At 47.3% G+C, this 16,683-nt stretch overlaps 3 protein-coding genes across 3 annotated transcripts; all 3 read right to left on the minus strand.

The window, feature by feature from the left end:
- Positions 1-1,767: 1,767 nt before the first annotated feature.
- On the minus strand, positions 1,768-5,620 carry gnmt (glycine N-methyltransferase). Its single transcript, XM_044142150.1, has 6 exons — positions 4,863-5,620; positions 4,253-4,380; positions 3,919-4,032; positions 3,709-3,851; positions 2,418-2,539; positions 1,768-2,291 (listed from the first exon to the last, which is right to left on the minus strand). The coding sequence occupies exons 1-6, from the start codon at positions 5,069-5,071 to the stop codon at positions 2,120-2,122; spliced, it is 888 nt and encodes a 295-aa protein (XP_043998085.1). The 5' UTR covers positions 5,072-5,620; the 3' UTR covers positions 1,768-2,119.
- Positions 5,621-7,616: 1,996 nt separating this feature from the next.
- On the minus strand, positions 7,617-12,117 carry LOC122845738 (thrombomodulin). Its single transcript, XM_044142149.1, has one exon. It carries the CDS (start codon positions 9,673-9,675, stop codon positions 8,569-8,571), a length of 1,107 nt encoding a protein of 368 aa, XP_043998084.1. The 5' UTR covers positions 9,676-12,117; the 3' UTR covers positions 7,617-8,568.
- Positions 12,118-12,215: 98 nt separating this feature from the next.
- On the minus strand, positions 12,216-14,558 carry LOC122845737 (complement component C1q receptor). Its single transcript, XM_044142148.1, has one exon. The coding sequence runs from the start codon at positions 14,084-14,086 to the stop codon at positions 12,401-12,403; it is 1,686 nt and encodes a 561-aa protein (XP_043998083.1). The 5' UTR covers positions 14,087-14,558; the 3' UTR covers positions 12,216-12,400.
- Positions 14,559-16,683: the final 2,125 nt, after the last annotated feature.

Below are 16,683 nucleotides of genomic sequence, written 5' to 3' on the forward strand. Positions count from 1 at the left end.
TCATGGCAACCGGTGATTATTAAGGAGTAGCCCTTGAAGTATTTGTAAACTGTTTTTGCATGCTAGCCTCTCAGGTTGGATGTTTCACATCAGCCACTTCAGTTTCAGGATGGCAGCCATTTTTCATGATGGCCGCCGTTTTCGAGCCTTTCAAACCAATTATTTTTCAAACCTGTTGTGAGTTGGATGAACTTTATGTTTTCCACTTTGCTCATCCTGTTCATGAGACTTTAAAGAAATAAAATGGAACATAACTTGATTTTCATTTAGCAAGTCTCACACCAGCCGTCTCCTGGAAGGATGTGAAGATGTGCTTAGTGTTAGCTCCGGCTAATTCTGTAGTGTTTAGTGTTAGCTCCGGCTAATTCTGTAGTGTTTAGTGTTAGCTCCGGCTAATTCTGTAGTGTTTAGTGTTAGCTCCGGCTAATTCTGTAGTGTTTAGTGTTAGCTCCGGCTAATTCTGTAGTGTTTAGTGTTAGCTCCGGCTAATCCTGTAGTGTTTAGTCTTAGCTCCGGCTAATCCTGTAGTGTTTAGTCTTAGCTCCGGCTAATTCTGTAGTGTTTAGTCTTAGCTCCGGCTAATTCTGTAGTGTTTAGTCTTAGCTCCGGCTAATCCTGTAGTGTTTAGTCTTAGCTCCGGCTAATCCTGTAGTGTTTAGTCTTAGCTCCGGCTAATCCTGTTGTGTTTAGTCTTAGCTCCGGCTAATCCTGTTGTGTTTTGTGTTAGCTCCTGCTAATCCTGTTGTGTTTTGTGTTAGCTCCTGCTAATCCTGTTGTGTTTTGTGTTAGCTCCTGCTAATCCTGTTGTGTTTTGTGTTAGCTCCTGCTAATCCTGTTGTGTTTTGTGTTAGCTCCTGCTAATCCTGTTGTGTTTTGTGTTAGCTCCTGCTAATCCTGTTGTGTTTAGTGTTAGCTCCTGCTAATCCTGTTGTGTTTAGTGTTAGCTCCTGCTAATCCTGTTGTGTTTAGTGTTAGCTCATGCTAATCCTGTTGTGTTTAGTGTTAGCTCCTGCTAATCCTATTGTGTTTAGTGTTAGCTCCTGCTAATCCTGTTGTGTTTAGTGTTAGCTCCTGCTAATCCTGTTGTGTTTAGTGTTAGCTCCTGCTAATCCTGTTGTGTTTAGTGTTAGCTCCTGCTAATCCTGTTGTGTTTAGTGTTAGCTCCTGCTAATCCTGTTGTGTTTAGTGTTAGCTCCTGCTAATCCTGTTGTGTTTAGTGTTAGCTCCTGCTAATCCTGTTGTGTTTAGTGTTAGCTCCTGCTAATCCTGTTGTGTTTAGTGTTAGCTCCTGCTAATCCTGTTGTGTTTAGTGTTAGTAGAACCATCATTTGTCAAAGAACTGTGGCAGCTCTACGTTGCCATGGGAACTGTGTTGGCGAGGACTTGGCCTATATGTCAGAACCAGAAAAACGTTAAGAACCCGAACCCGACCAGAACCAGAACCCAAACAGAACTGAGCTGATCACCTCCAGTTTTCACTGGACGCATGCAGGTGGTGAAATGGTGCCCTCTAGTGTCCTGGATGGGTTTTGAAGTGTTTTCTACTCTTTGGTTCCCAAGAACCAAAGAGCAGAAACAGAGTCCGGTCTGGTCCAGTTTAGGTCGGGTTCCGGGTCCGACTAAAACCGCTGGGGAAGATACTCCAAGGTCATAGGGTCTCCATGGCGACAGCTGCAGATGAAACGGGTCAAGCCAGGTCCATCCAGCACCACTTTGCCGCCGCTGCAGAACATTTCAACCACGACTCAGCAAAACACGACAAGCAGCCTCAGACTTCTGTTTTATTAAAAGATCAAGAATCAGAACCACTTCTGGACCGCAGATTAATCAGAACATTGTTTCAGAACCGGCCGGCCGGCCAGCCAGGAACAGCTCTTTAAATATCTTTGGCAGATTCATCGTTTTCAGTAATTTCATCACTGCGATGTTTTGGTTGGTGTTGCTTCGGTTCGGACCGTCGGCTGAAAGAGTAAAAGAACGTCTAAAACATGAAGAAGCAGCTTCCTGTTCGCTCTCAGCAGTTTCAAGGCAGAAAAGAAACCGGTCTCTGCTCAGGGCACGGTAGAGGCGGAAATATTGCCGAGATGCACGGACCCGGCTTGGCCCAGAAGAACCTGCTTCAGGCTGTCCTCTTGCAGACATGGATGAAGTAGCAGGGGGGCGGGTCTTGGCCCGGCCGGAAGGCCTGGAAGTCTCCGTAGACTGTGTGCTCCATGTTGGCGTTGAAGGCGTTGCTCAGCAGCTCGCCGAAGCTCTGCAGGCGGTGAGGGTAGTAGGACAGCCGGAACTTACTGCACAGAACCAGAACAGGGATTACTCAGGACGGTTCTGAGTCGTTTATTGGCATTATTCTGGTTGTCGGGTCAGACTAGATACAAACAGCTCAGCGACCGTCTGGCGACCGACTGCAAGCTCACCTGACTTCAGGAAGCTTCTGCAGCGCTGCCTGAGGCACCTGGATGGTGTAGTCCAAGGTGATCATGTGAGGTTTACTGTTGACCCACAGAACCGAGGTGGTGATGTCCTGGGTCAGGTCGCTCTGCAACAGAACCACAGCACGGGTCAGACACGGTTCTGCTCAAAGTTCTGATTAGACCTGCTTCTGTGGCGATAACTCGTGAAACAAGCCAAAGCCAACTATAGCTATTGAAGCTACCAAGGGCTAACTAAAGCTAATGAAACTAGCCAAAGCTAACAAAGGCTAATCAAACTAGACAGTGAACAAAGGCTAATGAAACTAGCCAAAACTAACTAGCTAAAGCTAATGAAACTAGCCAAAAGTAACTAGCTAAAGCTAATGAAACTAGCCAAAGCTATCTAGCTAAAGATAATGAAACTAGCCAAATTTAATTAAACTTGGCAGAACTAATGAAATTAGCCACAGCTAATTAAACCTTAGGAACCAGTGAGAAAATCATCTCCAGATTATTTTAATCTGCACTAAAGAAACTAAATTTGCAATTTGGGAAATTTATCAAAGTAAGTTTAAAATAATATGACATGAGATTAATCAGGTGAATTCCCATGGATAAATCAAATATGGCAAAATATAAAAACAGAAAATAAAAAAATGTCACCTGTCAGCAAAGTGTCAATTCCAAATTAAATATGAATATTTGGAAAAAAAAAATTTATTTAAAAAGTGATAAAAATGAGAATAATAAAATTAAAATAGATATAGTTTAACATTTTAGCTGACACTCAATAATCCATCAGAGAAGAAGATTTTTCTTGTTTTCTATTTTTATAGATTCACTAATAAAATCATTCATCCGGAATCAGTTCTGACATCTGGTTCTGTTCTGACTGGTCTTGTTCAGCAGCTGCTGCTGCTACTGCAGCAGACCCGGTTCTGGTCAGTACCACCAAGTAGGCCCTGGGTTCCAGTTAGCATGCTAACAGCTGGCATGCTAACACTAGCAAACAGGGTTACTACCACTAGGCAGCATGTGAACAATAACAAGGTTGAAGTTAGCACGATAACACTAGCATAGTTCTGTATGCTCGTGTAAGACTAAAGGGTTAGCTCTGTTAGCAAAGCTAGCATCAGCATGCTAGTTAGCTGTGAGTCTCTAGTTTTGCCTAAATGAGATGAATCCATGTGGAGCTTTGAGCGTCTGAACCAACGTTTAGACGCTGGTTCAGACATCTAAACGTCTGAACGGCGCCTGAAGCTGTGAAAAACGCAGAGAACCGACTTCCTGTTACCTTGTAGTAAATGTTCTTGCCCTGCGGGGCGCGCCCCGTCTCCAGGATGTAGTCGTAGTTACGGTGATCGATGATGAGGATCCCGCCGGGTCGCACCATGCTGGCGATGTTACGGAGTGCCAGCCGCTGCTCGCTCTGGTCCCCTACGACGTACGGCAACGCATCACTGTCTGGAGGTCAAAGGTCAACACCGCAGGGTTCTGTCCAAACCTTTGAAGTCCGGCAGGTGAGCGAAGGAGTTCCCGAGGCAGATGACGGCATCATAGCCGCCTGCGGGTCTGTGGATGTCATCAGGCAACGTCAGCCAGTTGGCCTCTTCGATCACTGGACACACCGAGAAGCTTCAGGACCGGTTCTGGTCAGTAGAACTGGTTCTGGTCGAGTTCCGGTCAGTAGTACCGTTTCTGGTTCTGGTCAGTAGAACCGGTTCTACTGACCACAACCTGTTCTGGTTGCGGTCAGTAGAACCGGTTCAGGTTCCGGTCAGTAGAACCGGCTCTGATCGGTAGAACCGGTTCTGGTTCCAGTAGGGTTCTGGACCTACCCCACTGGTCGAAGGCGGCCTCCTTGCGGCGCTCCCAGCGCGCCTTCAGGGCATACTTCAGCATCTTGTCGCTGGCGTCGACGCTCACCATCTGGAAACCTTCCTCCACCAGCATGATGGAGTCCACTCTGCACAGACAAGTCAGAACCAGGTCAGAACTGTGTCGGGTGTTGCTGTTATTTACACTAGCTGTTTTATTGAAGGCTGCTGTTCCTGTCATTCATAAATCATCTTGTTGCTAAGTGACAGCTGCTAACTTTCTGGATTTAAAGCCCTGCGTCACCAGCCCAATATTTTCAGTTCCTGTGCCGTTGCATTGCTCCTCTTTGCTGTGTTGTTGCCAGTTTGCTAAAAAAGCAACCTGGAAGGTAAACATCCTGCCTGAGCTGGTAGCCGCATGGAGCCCTTCTGGCTCCTAAAACATCTGGAGACACACCTGGATTTATTTATTATTCACTCAGCTTCAGGTCACTCAGAAAATCTCAGAGAACATTCAGAATAAAACATCATCCGGGTCACATGAAACCCATCAGCTCAGCAACAAGTGGAAAACGTTACTACCGTAACTCATGGGGATGTCGCGCACAGCGAACCGCGGCTGGCCTCTTACCCGGTCCCGCAGGCCACATCCAGCACCTTCCGCACGCCGTGCTGCTTCAGCAGGGAAACCACCCAGCTCTTGTATTCCTGGGTCCGGCTCTGGATATCTCCGATGTACAACTCCCACACTTTGGCTGCCTTCCCGTCGGCGTACTGATCCGGAAGTCCCTCGGCCGCCACGCCGAGAGAGCGGGTCCTGAAGACACTGTCGACCGACATGCTGCCCGCCTGTTCCCCGCTGCTAGCGTAGTTCCGTAGAAGATGAGCTGGAGGCAGGCTGACCCTCCGGCAGGTTGCCGGTGTTTATATAAGAATCGCAGCACGACAAGTTTTCAGCCAATGGCGCTTTGCTGCGAAAGGACGCCTACTTTCTGATTGGCTGACTCTCGGAAGCTCCGTCCATTTATTGTTTACGTCATCGGAAACTCCTCTTCAACTTTGCCCTGAGTTTAGTCTCGCAGGTTCTCCTGAAGCCGAGCTTTCTCATTGTTTTTGCGCTAAAATTTGAGCAGATGTTTAGAGTTTTAAAGTGTTTTACAGTTTTTAGAGGTTTTGTGCTCACGCTGGATGTTATGAGAATTCTGTGTTCGTTTCCCGTTTCTTACCTGAACACTCACCTCTGACCCCGCCTATCATCTGGAACATTTCGTACCGTAAACTATGAAACATGAGGCGTTTTTTAGTATTTCAGTGAATTCAGATGACAGATTGTTAAAATAATGTTCAGAGGGAATTATTGAAGCAGTCGCTGAGTCCAGGAACAGAAGTGGAGCAGGACCTGTTCAGAACCTGCTCTGAGAAAATAAACAAACTGTTTAATTATTAACAAAGATAAAAACTGACAGAAAAATGTCCAACATTATTACTGAAAGAGTGGAGGTGAAAGTCCTGAGTGTAGTGACTGCGATCACTTACAGTTCACTCATTCGTCACTAAAAATTAACCACTTTCAAATGATAATTATATAAACACAAAACCACTGTTTCTTCATCCTTATAATCTATGTTGATTATAAAATGCTAACAATATTCAGAAAAAAATTTGTGTTGACACCAGAATAATTCAGTTTTTCTTCATGAGGGATGATAATCTGAGGTTTGTAAGTTTAATGCACAAAAAGCTAAAAAAAAACCCCAACAACAACCATAAAATTATTTCTGTTATTGGAGTTTATAACCAAATAGATTAAAATATATGTGAAAATGAAAAACAAACCTGATTTTAGGATGATTAAGTTATATCCTGAAATGAATGTAGATAATTTAATGATCAAACTCATCAAACAGAAAATCTCCAGGGAACAGAAAGGAGAACGTTACCATGGAAACCATTAAACACTGCTGTTAGCTTTGAACACTTCCTGTTTATGCAGAATAATAAAGATATTTTCTTTCCAGAAGTAATCTTATTATTTATCACTAAATTATGGAAAAAAATAATAACAATAATATTTAGTAACAAACAAATTCAAATAAATGATGCTAAATAAACAGAAATCAAACTGAAAGTGAATGAAATCAGATTTTAGACAAACACATTAAATAAACTAAAATATTTTCTAAAGAAAACAGAATGTTATATTGTTGATTAATATGTGGATGTCTGAAAAAAATAATTTTAACTGCATCAGATTATTTTCTTCCTACTAATGAAATCTTTCTTACACTGAATTTTTTTTACAATGTTATGATTTAGAAAAACTCAGAACAGCAAAGAAAAATGAAAAATGAAAGAAACAAACGATGAATTAAGACAGAAAGTATATTAAGAATAACTTCCTCAGTTAGAAAGATTCAGTTTTTTCACTCTTTAATAAAATTAAAGAGTGACTAATACAACAAGGATTGATTATTGATTTAGATTCCTTGGAGGTTTGGAGAAATCTGCAGAAAAAATAGTTCTGTTTTCATTTTAATAATTCTTCAGAAAGTCTTTGTGTTGTTGCCGTGTACAGAAAGTTAAATGTTATTTATTTCTTTTAGTATTGTGTGTTTCTAAAAAACCCCCAAAAACCCCAAAAAAACAAAAAAACAAAAAAACACACAATACTAAAAAAAGTCAAACTGCTGCAAAACGAAGCCTGAGCCGTTTCTGTCCTGCAGGCTGAACATTCAACTCCCTGACAGCTGAGCCTCTTCCCGTTCTGATTGGCTGAGTGCAGCTGGACTCGGCTGCAGCCGGTACCGTCCGGGTTCGGTTGGAGCAGCCAGGCTTATCCGCGCCAAGCCGCAGCTGCAGCTGACCCGGTTCAGAACCTGAGCATTGGGTCAGGGGCCGTCCAACTGGGCCGGTTCCGGTCCGCTTTGACCCGAACCGGCAGGCCTGCAGCAGCTTTCCTCCGCCAGAGGGCGCCGCACTCAGGGGAAGAAAGGCTCCAAACAGCAGCAACATAATGGGAACCAGTTCACCGCTCAGCAGAACATTATGGGATGCATCACCATGGAAGAATCAAATCTAAAGCTGGAGAATTTCTTCATTATGTTAGTAACTGTTCTGGACCTAAACAGGACTCAGCGGGTCGGTTCTGCTCGGTTCTGTATGGAGCTAAATTAGGGCCATGTAGTTCTTTTTTCTTTGAAACGGAAAAATATCTGAATTTAAACCGAACTGAAAGAAAGAAGATGTGAAACAGAACAAAATGTTTTGAAGCGTTTTCCCCTCGGATTAGAAAAAGCGTTTGAAGAAACTCCAACTCAGCTCCGTATGGAAATCAGAAATAAAAGCCGTAGCAACAAACGTGACGTTTCCAACACAGGAAGGCAAGTTGAACAAAAACAGCAATACTTTATGTTAAAGCTTTAAACATGAGCAATAAAAAGTTACAGTTACAGTTTGATTTAAAATGAACATTTATAATCCCAGTAAAAGCAGAAAATATAAAATAACATTTACTGATTGATTACTTTAGGAATCGGATCATGTTGCAGTATTGAGTCATTAGGATGAATGTTCAGTTTGTCTCGAGATTTGATCATTTCTCATAAACTAAATATCTGGAGATTTCTACACATTTCCTCTGAAGAATTTTTCTGAAATTGCATTAAAGCTGCAATTTATAACTTTTATAAAAATATTTTCTACATATTTGTTTAAACTGCCAAGACAATCTGCTCTTCCCTCTAACTCCAAACAGCCAATCAGAGCCAGGAGGCGGGTCTCAGCGCTGGGGACGCACCGATGTATCCGTGCTGATTTTCCTAGTTTTAGCAACATTTTTGGACAAAAAAAATTGGTATTGGCAGGTCAGGAATTTTAATAGATCGGTGATTGGCCAGAAAACTCCAATTGGTGCAGCCAGACTTAGCGCTGTTAATCACAACCTGCTGTGGCGCTGCTCCCTGCTACACTGCAGCTAGCACAGGCTGTCATGAATGCTAAGGCTAGTTAGCATAGTCACCGATGACGGCCAAGTTGTTTCTCTGCCATTAACACATTTAGCGGCGTGTACATGGTGGTGATTAGCAGCACTAAGCTCTGCCTCCTGGCTCTGATTGACTGTTTTTGGAGGAGATTGATGTTTCAGATGATCTCTCTCTTAACAAACTGTTATGGTAACCATGGCAACAGTTTGAAGAAAAAGATAAAAATCATTTTCAGAAAAGTTACAAACTTAATTCTACATGGAGAGAAGGCGGCCATTTTAACGTTTAACTACCGCCCTGAACGCCGACTGCCAGGTTCTGTCCTCCACAGCGTAAAGGTTCCAAAGCTGTGGTTCAGGGACCCGGGAGGGGAGCGGAAGGGTCCAGCTGCTGGCCAGAGCTTCGCTCTCTGCGTTTCTGGTGTCGAACAACGTAAAGTCTGAGCAGAAACACGGCCGCCACCAGAACCACGGCAGCCCCCACCCAGGCCCAGAGGAAGGGCCCCGATGGAGCCGAGGCGGCGCTCAGTGTGCTGTCACTATCCGCCGGGGTCACGACCTCACCTTCTGCCACGGCGACGCACCGCACCTGTCCTGTCAGCAGGAAGCCTCGGTGGCAGGAGCACAGGAAGCTGCCGAAGGTGTTGAGGCAGATCTGGTCGCACTCCCCCATGTGACACTCGTCGATGTCCACACACCGCCGCTCCTCCAGCAGGAAGCCGTCCGCGCAGCGGCACGCCGCTCTGCCCGCCACGCACTCGGCCGGACAGCTCTGCTGGGCGCAGTGCAGCCGGCAGCGCTGCGGGTCGCCTCCGTCCGGGATGTAACCATGGAAACAGGAGCATCTGACCCCGCCCTCGGCGTCGGCACACTGCTGCTGGCAGGGGGCGTCGTCGCACCGGAAGGAGCCGTTCAAGAAGAGCTCCTGCTCCCAGCATGCATTGCTGTCTGAGGATTCGCACAGAAACCCGTCGAGTATGTCGGAACACGGCCGCTCCGTCCAGACCTGGTACTGGGCCAGCGCCACGCAGCTGGGCGAGCAGACTGCTGTGCTGGCCGCCCACTGGACCCAGGACGAGTTGAAGGTTCCGTTGGCGGCGCCAGAGGTCCAGCGGTACCCTCTAAGCAGTTCTGCCGGGTCGCTGCAGGACCCGGCCGGCAGCTGCAGTCCCATCCAGAAGCTTCCGGACAGAACCGGAGCCAGCCGGGCCAACAGCTGGTTGCTGCTCTGAGCCTGCAGCGTCAGCAGCTCCCCGGCCCGCCTGCGGCACGCCGCTGCCGCCGCGTCAAAGTCCAGTCCGGCCCGGTTCACCATCAGGCAGCGGCCTTCAGAACAAATCGGCAGGCAGGCCTGCTGCCGGCCCGGCCCGGCCTCCAGAACCAGCAGCAGCAGAACCCACAGCAAAGCAGCCATTCCAGCAGCCTGCCGCCGAGACTCTGAGCCTCGACCCGCCTGAGGCATCCTCTCCGGAAACACGGGCCCCAGCCGGTCCCGGGGGCCCAGAGACCAGGAAGGAAACCAGAGGCAGAGATCCGGATCAGAACCAGCACGGCTAAAACAAACACTCCCATTCTGTACAGGGATCAGGTCACAGTGGGTTGAACAGAACCAGCAGAACCAGCAGAACCCAATAGGACTGTATAGAACCAGCAGAACTTTTGAATCTCCTGGTTGTCTGTGGACCAACCAGGAGACTCAGAGTCTGAGAACGAAGCAGAAAGTTTAGTTAAAACCTGACAGAGAAGCAGGAGCCTGGCCGTGTTGCGCTCCGTGTGTCGGAACCAGAACCAGAAACGAATCCGACAGTCGGCTGGGAGCCGGAGGAGAGAGACTGGCTGCTGAGTGAACAGGAGGATTCATCCAGCAGGTGAAAAGGGCGTTACAGTAACAGACCAGGTGAGACTAAAATATGAATGATTTCCTCCAGATCAGCTCTGGAGACCATCTGAAACGTTTTTTAATGAAACAGAAACGGCCTCAACGTGAGTCGCAGCCTGATGACGAGTCAAACGTGACGCCTGGAGTCAATAAGAATTTTGCTAAAATAAAAATATCTGGCATCACTAACTGCCTTGTTATAAGACTCAAGGAGATCTTTGAAATGTTCCCAGTGGAAAACCAGACCGGTCCTCTTCCACAGGCGCTCTGTTTTCCCACAAGAGCGTCTGAGCTCTCAGGTTTGATAGTTTAACTGGGATGAACAGGCAGTGGTCATTAAAAGAGTCAACCAGAAGCTCCACATCATCAGGAGCAGCTGTAAAGGAAAAGAAGGAAGACAACTCTGCAACTGCAACATTGTCAATAAAACGTCTGCCTTGCTGGCAACTAGAGAAGAAGTCTCCAAATTATAAGACATATTAAAACAGACAGGCTAATATCACTGAAAACAACAAGGTTTATAACTGGATCGTTAAGACTGAGTCCGTAAGTAACAACCTGCAGAGTGAGGCTCAGACTCATGCTGGGAGAAGTTAAGAGTCCATGACATTAAGAAAGTCCATAGCAGAACGATGTGAAGGATCATCAACATGAATATTAAAATCCCCAGTGATCAGATCCTATGTAGCTCGACTATCGAAGATAAAAAGTCCTGGAAGTACAAAGAAAAGATGAAACCGGACCAGGTGGTCGGTAAATCATATATAGGTTTGGCCCACGATCATCTCAAAGGAACTGTTGGTACTTGAAGCGACCATTGGACATAAAAGTCCTTGAGATGACAGAAGTGGCTCCACGGCCTGTCGGCCCTCAGGACAGATTTACAGGACATGAAGCATCATTTCAGAAAGAAGGACTTATTGGCAATAGAGCGTGAATTAGTTACCGACATTTTGGCGGTGAAATCTGCTGCCCGTGATTCCCAAAGCTTCAGATGACAACATGACGGATCAACTGGGAGTGAACAAACCAGCCCGGCACCAACACAGCTGAGGTCGAATCGCACCTGGAACGATCCCACGGCGCCAGCCCACGTCTCCGGAGCCACACGACAAGGCCGGGCCTCTTCCCCCGTTTCCTTCGCCAAAGCAGCGGCGCGTCCACAGGTCAAAGAGGGGAGATGGCGGGAGGGACACCGGATCAGTGGTGGCGGGAATTTAACTCCGCTTCGATGACGCTGAAGGTCAACCATCACAGACTTGATCGCCAGAAGCGAATGGCGGTCAAAGAAGCAGCCTCAGACAGGAACACAGCATACAGAGCAAACACAACCTGACAGAGCCAAAGCCAAACACAGGCGCCATCTTGCCAGTCTGGAAGAGGTCCGAACATTTATTTACATTTTATACCACTTGATTCTGCAGCTTTGGTTGCTATGATGTCGGAGTACCGCTAACAGGAAGGTCCAAACATCTGGTGATGATCTGATCAGAAATTCTGCAGATTATTTTTACGTCTTGGTGAGAATATTATGGGATGTTTAACGTTCATCCAGCGCAGTGTTTGGACGAGTACCATGAGATCTGCCTTCTGGTTCAAACAGGTTCATCATGTTAATATGTGAAGTTACATAACAGTAATAATAAATCGTCTCATTATGTGGAGATCGTAAAACCTGTTTGGTCACGATGAGGATTTAATGATCAAACCTTAAAATAAACTCCTTCAGGTTGAAGCAGAGATGAACGGATCCACAGCTGGCTGAACATGTCGCTCTAAACGTGATGATCTTAATGTCCGAAAAGTTTTTGTTTTACAGGATTCCTAAAAATTTACAATTACCTCAAAAACTTAACAGCTTTACTATGTTTTTCACTCATGAAGGTCGCCATTTCTTCTTCTGTGCAATGCATGCTGGGACGGTGACGCAGGTGGTATAGAGTGGACTGAAGCCAATAAACACACACACACGCACACACACACACACACACACACATAAACAAGACAGCCAGGGTGGTGGAGGCTCACCAGGGCAGCCATTAATCTGTTTACTATGTTAGCATTAGCACCTAGCACATGACAACTTCCCAGGATGCATTGTGGCATAAACAACATGGATGACGTTATTTTATTTTATTTTATTTAAAATCTAAACAATCTGCTGTATTTTTACTGGATTGTTTTTACATCTGGAATAAACTTTACCTAGAAAGCATTTAGAAATTAATCTGGATGAAAATATTCTGATGATTTCCATACAGATGTCCATAAATTAACATGAAATGCAGTGCCTGCTCTCCCTCTGGGGTCAGGGGTCATCTGTCAGGATGGACTCATACAGCTTCTCCAGCCGTGGATCCAGACCCGAGGACACCCAGCAGTAGCCGTCCGCCGTGCTTTTCTTCTTCTTCACCTCCGTTTTGGAGCGACTGCAGCGGAAGATGGCGATGAAGAGAGTCAGAGCGACGAGGGCGAGCAGCGGGACGACCGAGCCCAGGACGCAGATCAGCATCCTGTTCCTGGCCGAGGCGTCCTCAGCCGACACCGGGGACCGGTTGCTGAGCTGGTCTGTGACGTTGACCAGCTCAGGCAGCGGGGCGTCGGTATGGGGGGACCGGTGCTGCAGCTCTACGGCGGTCCTGTGTGTCCTCCTGTCCTCTGCCGGGGCGGCTGAGGTGGCGGCTGAGGTGACGGCCTGCTGGGACGACGAGGAGGTCACGGTCTCCTGAGTCTCCAGCTTCAAGCAGCTGAAGCTGCCGACCGTATTGATGCATGTGAGGAGACGGGGGCAGGGGTCACCGGCGCATTCGTCCACGTCCACACAGGACAGTCCGTCTCCGGACACACGGAAACCCTCCTGGCAGAAGCAGGAGAAGGATCCCCCAGTGTTCACACAGCCATGCTCACACACCAAACCGTCACAGTCCTTCACATGAGTGCATTCGCCGTCCGTCAGGTGGAAGCCGTCCCCGCACACACACCTGTAGCTGCCGGGTGTGTTGACGCAGCTGCCGCTGTCGCAGGCCTGAGAGAGGCACTCGTCCACGTCGGAGCAGTTCCGCTGGTTTTCACTCAGTCTGAAGCCACTGGGACATCTGCAGGAAACGCCGGCCTCATCCATCACACAGCTGTGCTCGCAGGTATCGGGTCGGCACAGGTCCGTCATGCGGCAGGAGAACCCGTCCTCTTCCAGCTCCCAACCGTCTCTGCAGGAGCAGCGAACAGCTCCTCTGTCCTGCCGGCACTCCTGTGCACAGCCTCCGTTGTTCCTCTGACAGTTCTGGGTTTCTGGCTTGCAGAACGGCCCTGGAGGGCTCCAGGCGTAGGCGCCGTCCAGGTTTATGCACTGAGAGGACGTCGTCTCGTGGCCACCACAAAAGACTTCAGCCCTTGTCCCGTACGGAAGCAGCTTCAGCTCAGTTTTTAGAGGCTGTTTTAAAAAAATTGACTTATAGACGATCTTTCCAGGCCCCTGCAGAACCAGAGGGGGACACATCCCCTGGAAGTAAAACTTACAAGCATAAGAAGCTTCTTTTCTACACACTCCTTGGGTCCATTTCAGCTGATCCTGGTCTGAGAAGGTGTAAACCACCTGCACACATCTCTCTGAGGTGCATGTGACAAGAGGCTCTTGTTCCCAGTTGGAATACTGGGAATCTTCGTCCCCAGAGACCCATTTGAACCCTCGGAGAGGCTTGTCAGGAATAACGCAGTCCTTTTTCTTCAGCTTCAATCCGATCCAGACCTTTAAAACCTGGTCAGGATGTTGTTTTTCAACCAGCGAGAGAAGTGAACGCAGATCTTCCTCCTCCTTTCTGTCTCTGAGAGTCATCAGGTACCCGCCGTCGTCCTTGCAGAGGTTCTGGGCCTTGTGAAAGTCAACGGGCTCCATGTTCAGGACGAAGCAGGCTTGAGGGGTGCACAGCATCTCCCGTTTGGCTCCTGGTAATCCCTCCAAGCTGCTGATGAGCGGCATGAGGAAGATCAGCAACATGGCTGCTGTGCAGAGCAACAAAGCTGGATCTGTGCAGAGAGTTTCAGGGAGAACGGAGACCGATCTGCAGCGGTCCAGTCATGGCTGAAGGAGAACTGATGTGAGCCCGCTGAGATGTTGGTGCTCTCGGCAGGCATCCTGTTTGGGAGCCAAACTGAAGACGGAAGTGTTGTCCAGCAGCAGAAACCGGGCCGGTTCCGTTCTGCAGCAGAAAACAATGAGAGGCAGGGTTCTGTTATGACTGCTCCTCCAGATGTCTCCGGCTGCGGCCGACTCCAGAGGCTGGAAACAGAACGCTGTTATTGTTCCGCCTCACAATGCAGGTCGTTATCATTGTGTTGTTGCAAGAAATCAGTAGAGCAACATTTTATAATATTCAATGAAGCCAACAATGGTACCAGTCTCCAGGTCCAGGACCTGGTTGGTTGAATGGTGGTTGGATGATAGTTGGACGATGGTTGGACGGTGGTTAGATGGTCGGTTGGATGGTGGTTGGATGGTGGTTGGATGGTCGATTCCCAGCCTCAGTCTGTCTCTTTCTGCTCCGTCGGTTGTTATGAATGTTCCAGTTTACAGCAGGAAGTTCCCGGGAACAATGGCAGGAAACTCAGGAGTGAACCCTCCACCCACCGACTCGCTGACCCGTCAGGCTCGGTTCTAACAGAGCTCATGCATGTGGATCTGGGTCAAAGGTCAGCCTCCTCTGTACGCTTCTGATTGTCTTCCTCTTTAAATCGGGTCGAAAGGAAATGGACTGAGCTCAGAACCAGAACCAGCAGAACCTCCATGCAGCGATACGGATCTGTGGGGAACTCCTGGTTTCGTCAGGCTCAGGGAATCAAACCCACAACCCTCAGCCTCTCCTCCTTTCTGAGGCTTAAAGTCTGAACCCTCCTTCAAAAACTCCTGCGTCAAAACAAAATGGCAAACATAAAAATCAGATAAATTACTGCGGCTCCATAAACATGTTTACGCCGAGATGAGGGTCATGCTGATGATGTCCAGCAGGGGGCAGTGTCCGCATTTCTGCATTTCAGGGTTGCTACTGTTTGTCTTTGCCTGAAACAAAATTCCTGGAAAGACTTTAATAATTTCTCATAATGTTACCATGAAAAAGCTGAGCTTAAAGTCTGATCTGTAGCTGAACTGAACTTCTGAATCATAATAACGACGGATAGAAACCTCTGCCTGCGACAGACTGGCGACCTGTCCAGGGTGAACCCCGCCTCTCGCCCGGAACGTAGCTGGAGAGGCACCAGCAACCCTCCCGACCCCATTAGGGACAGGGGTGACCAGAAAATGGATGGATGGAGAAACCTCTGCTGGTTCCATGGAGTCGAACTCCAACAAACTGAACCAGAGGTGCATAAGCACTGAGACGGCCCCGGCTAACCAGGCCAGGCTAACTGTTTGCAGCTAAGGTTAGCATGTAGCTCACAGCTTCCTATAATCAACAAACTAAAGGGATAATTGACAGGATTTATGCAGCTGTGGTTGAACATCTGGAATTGGTTCGTTTATAAAACCCACTCAGTCCTGCATCACTGCAGCTGCTGCTACAAACATCAAGACAGAAGCTGGTTTCTAACCAGCAGGAGTCGAAGCAATTCCAGTAATTTAGATGATTTCATGTGTTCATAGAGACACCGCAGAACCCTGCAGCCCGACCCCCAGGTACCAGGCGGTTCTGCTGTTGTTGCCCCTGAGCAAGACGTGGCCTAAAAACAGAGTTTCCCCCTGCAGGGACCCACAGGGTGAAACTGTGTTCTTAGGGTCAGGGGTCAGATTAGGACTAAGGTGTGAATTGAGTTTTGGTTGGTTAGGATTAGGATAAAGGCAAAGGTCAGGCTGTAGAAATGAATGGGAAGTCCCCACAGTGTGTGATGGTATGTGTGTTTGCACACATGTGTTTGTTGGTGTGTGTGTGTGTGCGTGTGTGCACGTGTGTGTCAGGAACACTTACAGGAACTGGAGAAAACTCATTTATAGCTGACAGCAGATATTGACTTTAATCCAACAAAAACTAATTTTTCAGAACGAAGCGTCTCTGAAAAATGACGCGTCAAAGTAACATCCCGGTGTGATCCGATTCTTCTGCTTCAATGAATCCAGTTGTTTTTTATTGCAAAACTTATAAAACCCAATAAAGTTCTTCAGGTTCCTGATTTGCATATAACTGCGCTGCGTGGCCTGGAGGCCTGATTTATAGCTGACAGCAGATATTGACTTTAATCCAACAAAAACAAATTTTTCAGAACGAAGCGTCTCTGAAAAATAACATCCCGGTGTGATCCGATTCTTCTGCTTCAATGAATCCAGTTGTTTTTTATTGCAAAACTTATAAAACCCAATGACACCTATAAAGTTCTTCAGGTTCCTGATTTGCATATAACTGCGCTGCGTGGCCTGGAGGGAAAAAGCCAGAGATTCCTAAGAGACGCACGGCACCATACCGCACCACACAGTGTTATAACTCCGTCAAGCCGAAGGGCAATAAAACAACCATAATGAAGTTAATTAACAATATTTATTGTTACCCAGATAAAAAGGTTTCCCGTTAACTTTATCAACTTGTCAATCCGAATTTAATCACCAGT

Source organism: Gambusia affinis, linkage group LG16, assembly GCF_019740435.1.
Source record: "Gambusia affinis linkage group LG16, SWU_Gaff_1.0, whole genome shotgun sequence".
Classification (NCBI taxonomy): Eukaryota; Metazoa; Chordata; class Actinopteri; order Cyprinodontiformes; family Poeciliidae; genus Gambusia; species Gambusia affinis.

What these genes read in the sequence shown, in the direction of transcription:
- gnmt (XM_044142150.1), bottom strand. Translation starts at nt 5,071, where the DNA reads ATGTCGGTCGACAGTGTCTTCAGGACCCGCTCTCTCGGCGTGGCGGCC. An exon ending in GCAAGAACATTTACTACAAG is followed by an intron (nt 2,540 to 3,708) that starts GTAACAGGAAGT and finishes GTTCTGTTGCAG; the next exon opens with AGCGACCTGACCCAGGACAT. An exon ending in CAGAAGCTTCCTGAAGTCAG is followed by an intron (nt 2,292 to 2,417) that starts GTGAGCTTGCAG and finishes GGTTCTGTGCAG; the next exon opens with TAAGTTCCGGCTGTCCTACT.
- LOC122845738 (XM_044142149.1), bottom strand. Translation starts at nt 9,675, where the DNA reads ATGCCTCAGGCGGGTCGAGGCTCAGAGTCTCGGCGGCAGGCTGCTGGA.
- LOC122845737 (XM_044142148.1), bottom strand. Translation starts at nt 14,086, where the DNA reads ATGTTGCTGATCTTCCTCATGCCGCTCATCAGCAGCTTGGAGGGATTA.